General features: G+C 43.3%; 1 protein-coding gene across 1 annotated transcript; it reads right to left on the bottom strand.

Moving 5' to 3' along the window:
• Nucleotides 1–678: 678 nt before the first annotated feature.
• LOC132675327 (olfactory receptor 51I2-like) lies at nt 679–1,617 on the bottom strand. The gene has a single exon (XM_060627717.3). The coding sequence runs from the start codon at nt 1,615–1,617 to the stop codon at nt 679–681; it is 939 nt and encodes a 312-aa protein (XP_060483700.3).
• Between the last annotated feature and the right edge of the window lie 6,843 nt (nt 1,618–8,460).

The raw sequence follows: 8,460 nt of genomic DNA on the forward strand, positions 1-8,460 counted from the left end.
TACCCTGAGTCCCATTTGTTCATATATCTTATGGCAGGTCCTGACCGTTCATCAAATTTCACTTTGTGAATTTGAAACAGTGGAGGTGAAGGGAAGGACAACAGTGGTAATGTTAGCAGTCAGACCAACTCGACAGAGAGACAGTATTGGTAGGGGTTAGAATACTCAGAGTGGAGACAGACAAGGACTGAGTCTCATCTGGGTCACCTATCTATCATCTGTGTTACTCTGAAAAACAAACTTAATTCTTTACACCTCATGAGATTGTTGGGAAGGTAACGTGAATTAATGAACATTAGTAATTTCTAACAGATACTGGCATTTTTAAAGTCTTAATGTATTAATTATTACTACATCAATAAGAGATTTTTGTGTGGGAAATGAATAGTTTAGATGGATCTTCCTTTCAAGTTGTGTCATATCATTCAATTGTCCCCGATTTTCACCTTTCTGTGAATGCCATTGAGTATATTGTGAATATACTTTCATATGTTTTATGTACAAATTGTGTAGCTCCATGTCCTGATCTTTTACTTTTCCCCCACCACACAGTCTGTCTCATTGTTCGTGATATGAAGATGATGATGATGGCAATGGTGATGATGATGACGACAATGACACCACGGATGAAGCCTTATGGCTACAGTCAACATCAGATATTAAAGGCAAGCATGAAAGTCATGTTTTCATGCGCCGAAACATACGGACAATGGTTCGGCGGATCTCCTTTGTCTTGGCGCTGTAAATGAGAGGGTTGAGCACAGGAGGTACAAAGAGGTAAACATTGGACATGAGGACATGTACATAGCGTGGGGCATGCTTCCCAAAGCGGTGCACTGTGGAGACCCCTATCATCGGCACGTAAAACACAAGTACAGCCAAGATATGTGACACGCATGTGTTGAGAACTTTCAGGCGTTCCTCTCGGGAAGCGATGGCCATGACTGAGTGCAGAATGAGCACATAGGAGAGGAAGATAAGAAACATGTCCATGCCAAAGGTGGATACAAGAACAAAGAATCCATAGATGCTGTTGATAGTGATATCAGCACAGGCCAGCTTCATCATGTCTGGGTGAAGGCAGTAGGAATGGGAAAGAACATTGGATCTGCAGATAGGCAGCCTCTTGAAGAGGAAGAGAAGGGGAAGGAGGATGATGAAGCTCCGAGCAGCCACAGCTATGCCTATTCTGGCAATGACTTCATTGGTGAGCACGGCAGCATAGCGCAAGGGATCACAAATGGCCACATAGCGGTCAAAGCTCATGGCCAGAAGAATGCCCGACTCCATCATGGAGAAGGAATGAATGAGAAACATCTGGATCAGGCAGGCATCGAAGGCAATGTTGCGGGCATTGAGGCAGAAGGTTCTGAGCACGGTGGGCAGTGTGGCCATGGACATGGCCACGTCACTGAAGGACAGCATGGACAGGAAGTAGTACATGGGCTCATGGAGGCTGGGCTCCACTTGCACGGCCTGCAGGATCACAGTGTTGCCTCCGAGGGCCACAGCATACATGACACAGAGGGGCCCTGCTAGCCAGGCATGAGAGCTCTCCAGCCCAGGGATGCCGGTCAGGAGGAAGGAAGCAGGATGAGTGACATTGAACAGTCCCATGGTGGGGGGGAGGCCAGGGCACTTTTCAGGATTGGAACCTGGGGACTTCTGGGAGTTGCCCCTACTGGAGGGCAAGAAGCCAGGGAGTAAGACACACAGGGGGTGAAGTCTACACAGGTGGAAACTGATGCCTTCCTGAAATCACTGGTTAGGGGAAAACACAGGCATTCTTCTTTTCTTCATATTGTAGGATCGTCAGGCTATAGGCTTGGCTAATAACCTTCTGTTTTATAAATGAAGGAAGACATTGGTAAAGCTTCACAAATATCAACTAGGTACAAAGTAAACATTTGAGTCATGTTATGTTAAGCAATATTATCTACCATTTTAAGGTGTCCCTGAAGCAACTTTGACTAGAAATATGTTAAGTGCAATTCATAGGTAGTTATTATAAAGGACACTGGCAGTTTGAGTTATCAATAACTCACGTTATTAACCCCTCACACATAGAAAGCCTCATGTACTGCGTTGCTCAGCTTTTGTATAATGACACATGACTGACTGCGTTCTACAGGATAAGCCACAATGATTTCTTTGTGAGAGTGTTTACATATTGAATTCTCCTGTCATTCTGATATTTTGGAAACCCCGTCATTTTCATTCCCTCATGATGGATGAAGACAGTGAGGGCCAAAAGGCTTTTCGTCTGACAAAACTGTTTCAGGTTCAGGCACCCATCTTTGGGAGAAGAACTCCAGAAATATTTTCCCTTCCTCTTTCCTCTGCCAAACCTAACAAAGCAAGGCCACAGCATCTTAGATTCCTTGCTGATTAGGGTGGAGGAGCTTGGAGACCCAGGTATCTGAAGGCCACAGAAATGCTCCAATGAGGACTATGCCACATTATCACTCAGAATATTCCTGGAATTTTGGGAGTAATATATGGCTCAGATTGCCTTGTGTTTCTCAAGAAGTCAGTGGCTACTTCTCTGTGTGATTGCTTGTATCCCTTTGTGTCCTAGAGCTGAGTCTGTGCACACCTATCTTACTCCAGACACGTGACGCTTCAGATCTATGAATGACCCACCCCATTCATCTCTTTTTTCTCCCACCTGACTACAATTACCATTTTTCATACAACCCTCTTTGAAGAAATTTGGGGCAAAAAAGAAAAGAGGAGTGAGCAAAAGTGAAAGGAACAGAAAGAGAAAGCGGAAGAAAACAGGCTTCAGTGAGCAGGATTCTGTGCAGGACAGGGAGAAAGCCATCGTGCGTGTAGGGATCTGAGTTGTAGCATTTGTGGGAAAAAGGCTGCCGGACAGCCCCAAGAGCACATCCTTTATCATTCCCAGGAGTGACTCACCATGTTGGGGGGTCTGGATGAATGGGAAAAAAGAAATCAGTGAGAGAAAACCAATCCTTGCTGAGCACATTACGTGCCAGATACCCTGCCAGGAACTTATATCTATGTCACCAGTGAATCTATGACAGAGGTGGAGGCTCCCCAAAGTGAGCCTGCCTCTTAGAGCATGGAAGCAGGTGATAACGCCTCATCTGAGTAAAGAACTGTAAGACTCTCTAATGTCTAGTTCAGTCTTTGAGACCCATTGAGGTGTTGGAGAAGATGCTGAGAAGGAAAACAGAGCACACATTTCTGCATGGAGATTTCAAAGACACTATCGAACAAAGAGGAAGGCTAAAGGCAGATTCACGTGGCCAACAAGATGCAGAAGTTCTTGTCTCCAATGCGGGACTCCACTTCCCTTGTCCTGGAACTCAGAACTTTCCTTTCTCTGAAGCCACAGAGAGGCCAGAGTGGTTTAGGGGAACAGGCCCTGGAGGGGGTGAGGAGCCCTGGCATTTCCCCTGGACGGGGCTTGTCCGGGCCGTGTGGGCTTGGGAAGCTCAAGTTCTCTGTCTAGATCGAGTCTCCTCCCCTTTATCACTGTTCTCCCACATATTATCCTTTATGGCTCTGAAGTCCTTTTACTGTTTACTTTCTAGTCAAAGAGAGAATGCCTGTGAAGGTTTGCTACAGAGCTTCAAGAAGGCAAAGACAGGCTGAGAAGGAGTTGGGGGTGAACTGAGAGGCTCTGCTGATGACCAGCATTTGGAATCAAGGGCAGGAATAGAAAAAGATTAGACATGCTTGGCTATGCCAAACCGCTGTAAAATTTAGAACTAGCTGATTTGTCTACACTTTTAATCTCCCAGGTGACTTTTACAGACTTTGTCTCAGAATTCATATGACAAGTACAAACGTTGAACATCTGCACGCTCAGCAGTGGGTTTGATCCGTGTTGTAATTTGTGATCACCTTGCTTCCTGGATTTCTGAAATTTGCCTGTGCCCTGATCCTATTCTCCACCCTGAACTGCTATAATGTTAATGAATCGTAGGAACATGGATCCCAAGTTCACTGAATCTGCAACGTGAGCTCCCTGGAGAAACAGTGCATGACCCAGGGTTAACAAGTTAGTGGCAAAGCCGGAATGGGAACCCCATGTCCAGGGACTTTGCATCTGATCTGCTCACTCTAAGTTTTTTTTAATGTTTATTATGTATTCCTGACAGAGAGAGAGAGAGAGAGAGAGAGAGTGAGAGAGCACAAGTGGGGGCAGAGAGACAGGGAGACAGAATCCGAATGAGGCCCCAGGCTCTGAGCTGTCAGTGCAGAGCCCAATTTGGGGCTTGAACTCGCAAAACGTGAGATCGTGACTTGAGCTGGAGTCAGGCACTTAACTGACTGAGCCACCCAGGGACCCCTGCTCTGCTCACTCTAATAAAAAGCTCCCTTCTGGTAGCTTCCTGCACTCTATTCTTCTTTATCTCCCCACCCCTTACCCAGTTTCACCCTTTCTTAGAAGAAACCTCAGAAGAGTCAGCTAGCTACCCACTACTGGGTTGCAGAACTCACCAGAAGCCAAACAGAGGAACGTCACCAGGGGAACAACACACACACTCCTCTGTATCTGCTAGAGTGAATTCATGCCTGCTCTTTTTTATCTAATTCTAAGCCTCTGGAGAGAGCAAGTGAGGCTGGCTTTGTGTCTGAACATGCATCGGAAAGAATTTAGTCTCTGGAGAGCCTTAAAGACCAGTGAGAATAAAGCATGGGCCCCTGTATCTGAAAAAGAACTCAGCAATTATTTAGCCAGTCCAATTCTCCACCTAGGGCAAGACACTGCCTGTGAAGGATGGGCAGGTGTGTTAGAGGGGAGTTCATTGCCTTCTAAGGGATCCCAGGATTTTGTAATGTTGACCAAGCCCAACAAGTAATGTATGAGCAGAACATAACCAATTTTGCTTCTCAGACCCCTTTAGTCGCATTGAATCAGGCTAGTTCTTTCTTCCATCGTGCATGAAAACTGAGTTTCCTAAGATTTCTGGTCCCCTGCAGCTGATAACACAGCCTCTGGTGAGCCCTGTGTGTACTGACAATGCCCACGGTCACATAATAGTCGAACTTTCCAGGGTTCAGAGTCACCCCATTTCTCTTCTCCCATCCCTCACTCACTGACCATGGCTTTTGACTTGTTCTTCTGAAAGGAGAGAGAAGGGAAAGTGGATGGTTCATTATTCATGCGTGTTTCATTTAGCTGCTGTCATGTTTAGTAGGTGTGTGAAATGTTTAGACCTGACCCTTTCATTGTGTTTCATAGATTATCGTGGAACCTCTTTCCATAGTTTACTTCTTCTTCACTTGGTTTAAATTAATGACTCTTTACTCTGTATGACTGCTTGTGTCTTCATCCAAATACTCATCACCCCTGTAGAGCCCTATGCTCTGGTGGACTGGAGCTAAGGCAACACCCTGACAGCTCTCTCTAGCACACAGCTCATCCAGAAAATGGTCAAACTGACCCTACTGCAACAAATCATCTCCTCAGAACATCATTAGTCTGTCATGCAAACTGTAAGGATGTAAAAGAGTAGATGTAGAGGCAGGAGTCAGGAACCAGTTGGCCATGTTTTTCTTTCTCCAACTTTTGGGGGAACATATGCCTCCTGAGTAGAATCCTTGAGGTATCTCTGTATTGACCCAAGTTAAAATGGGATGTACTTCCCTATCCCTTTCCCTTGGGTGTGGTGTGGGGCTGAAGACTCATTAATTTCCAACAGATCTCTTCAGCAGTCATTATTCAAATCGTCTAATTCACAACTGTTTTTCAGCACTTTAATTAGGGCAGGATTTTTCATCTCACCCATATTACCATCTTGAGCTGGATGACCGTTTGTTTCAGTGTGATGTCCTCTGCATTGTGGGATATTTAGTGGCATCCCTGATCTTCACACAGCAGCTGCTTCACCCCTGAGGGTATGACACCTCACACTGAGGTATGATGCCCCTGAGGGAATAAATTACCCCAGTGGAGCACCACTGAATTCTGAGGAGTTTGAAATGTGGCTAACTGGTTCCCTGATAATTAATTCAAAATTTCCCCATGTGCTTTCATTTAGGATATAGAACCCACTGTGCTCATGTATTAGCCATTTTGGGATATGGAGAATTCATTTTAAATTTCTGCTCCATGTAAGTGTACAATCTCAAACTCCTGGCAGATTGGAGTTTCTTTCCTCAAAGGGCTATTTTCTGAGCTGTATTTGTGCAATTTGGCAGATGCCTATTTTCTTTATCACAACCCTCCCTCTGCAAGGATTGCAGCTGAGTGTGGCCAATGCCTAGTTGTTCCCCTTTCCCACCATCTCTGCCTAATCCTAGACTTATGACATTCTTGAAAAAGACGTCTTACTGCAGCTGTTGCAGATTCTGAATCACTAACTACTCTCTTTCATGCTTTGTGCTTCCTCATTGTGTTCACATCATTTCCTCTGCATGGAATTCTATCACCTAAACTCTTCCTGCTGAATCCCACAGCTCCAAGATTCCTTATAAGCTTTAGCTGCTCTGTGATTCTTTTCCTAATGTATTGACCTTTTTCATTAGAACCCTAGTTTCTTTTCATTTCTTCATTAGATTATCAGATACTGCTGAAATGTTTACAACCTAAACATATTTGCCATCCCAGCCGTAATCATTGCTTTATCCCCAGTACGTAGACCAGTGTTTGGGTCTTGGTTGTCCTTTAGAATGAATGAATAACATTATTGTGAACTTCATAATCACAGAAAGCATGTCTTATAGGGTCTGGCATGGCTCTCTGTGTTATAGCAAGTTGGCAGCTGCTTTTGGGTTGGAGTGTGCCCACGGAGGAACTCTATTCATGGCATAGCTATAGATGTTTCCATAAATTAGCAGTTGTCCCATGTAGTCTCAGTTGGTATCATATCCATTTATCATCATTTACTCATTTTCAAAGTTTCTTTAAAACTCATAAATTGAGCAGTATTTTCTGAGTTGAAATATAATATAGGCAGTGAAACCAGCTGTTTTCAGAATAGTACACAGGATTTGGAATCTTTCACCCAAAGATTTCAAACCTTGCTCTGGCTAAGTGGATTTTTGCCAATTACTTCCTTTTCCTTTATTATACCTGGAATGTTTCTGGCATTGTCAATGAGGGGATTTACTCACAATTTTGTTAGGCTGTCACCACAAAACTCTCTTTAGGGTCTATGAAGAAGGAAGGAGTCTGGTTGTCATTTCCCTCTACTATATCTTGGGGGATCAATAATATTTGTTCAATAAAATGTGAAACAATAAATCAATTAGCCGAAGATCACTGTTATGTGTTTAGTCTATACCTGTACTTGAATACATCTTTCACAGTCTGGAATAGGAATTCTGCATCCATATCAGGTTCAATTGATATATAAAAGATTACCAAAATACCCTCAGCGTATTAAAATAACAAACAATCCTTATGTCATTAAGTTATGAACTCAATGTGGCAATGAAACACATCACAGATGTTCAACATCACTAATCATTAGGTTATTGCAAATCAAAACCACAGGAAAATATCACTTTACACCTACCAGATGCCTAGAATTAAAACGTCAAGAAATAGAAAGTATTGGTAATGATGTGGAGGAAAGGAAGCCTTGTGCACTGTAGGTGGAAATATAAATCAGTACAGCCACTGTGGAAAACAGCATGAAGTTCTTCCAAAAATCTAAAATAGAAATACCATATGATCCAGTAATTCCACTACTGTTTACGAAAAACAAAACAAAACAAACCCAAACATTTTTAAAGCTACATGCATTCCTACGTTATCTGCATTATTTAAAATAGCCTGTGGGGCACCTGTGGGGCTCAGTCAGTTGAGTGGCTGACTGTGTTTCAGTTTAGGTCATAATCTCACGGGTAATGAGATTGAGCCCCACATCAGGCTCCATGCTGACAGAACGGAGCCTGCTTGGGATTGTCTCTCTCCCTCTGTCTATCCCTCACCTGTGCGCATGCACATACTCTCTCTCTCACTTTGCACGCTCTGAAATTATCTTATTACTTTTTGTTGTCTGTCATCACCACTAAAAGAGAAACACCAGCATTATGATCCTTAACTAGCTTTTTCACAGTTGTGCCTACATTATTAATTAATTAATTAATTTACTTTTTTACATTATTTGAAATATTGTAGCATACCAGTAGGTACACAATAAGCATTTGCTGAATGAATGAACTCATGATCCCTGCTCTATTTGATGAAGATATTGTGAATGTGTTTCTTGTTTAAGCATCTGTGAAATTTTAGTGTCTGTTCTGTTCAGTTGTTTCTGATTATTTGTATAATATGTGCTTCAGTACTCCCACACTATGCCTTACTTTCTTATAAGGGTCCTTTCACATTGATGGCAAGGGATTCACTTGTATTTCCAAATATAACACAAGTCCTCCCAGAGAAGGATCCCAGTGTCCCAGAGGAGCACAGCGTCTCCACATCCTGGCCTGGGCTCAGAATGCAGTATTCAGTACTGAAATGTATGTATTAGTCAT

This window comes from Panthera onca, chromosome D1 (assembly GCF_046562875.1).
Source record: "Panthera onca isolate mPanOnc1 chromosome D1, mPanOnc1 haplotype 2, whole genome shotgun sequence".
In the NCBI taxonomy this organism is placed as follows: Eukaryota; Metazoa; Chordata; class Mammalia; order Carnivora; family Felidae; genus Panthera; species Panthera onca.

Coding starts and splice junctions, on each gene's coding strand:
- LOC132675327 (XM_060627717.3), bottom strand. CDS start 1,617: ATGGGACTGTTCAATGTCACTCATCCTGCTTCCTTCCTCCTGACCGGC.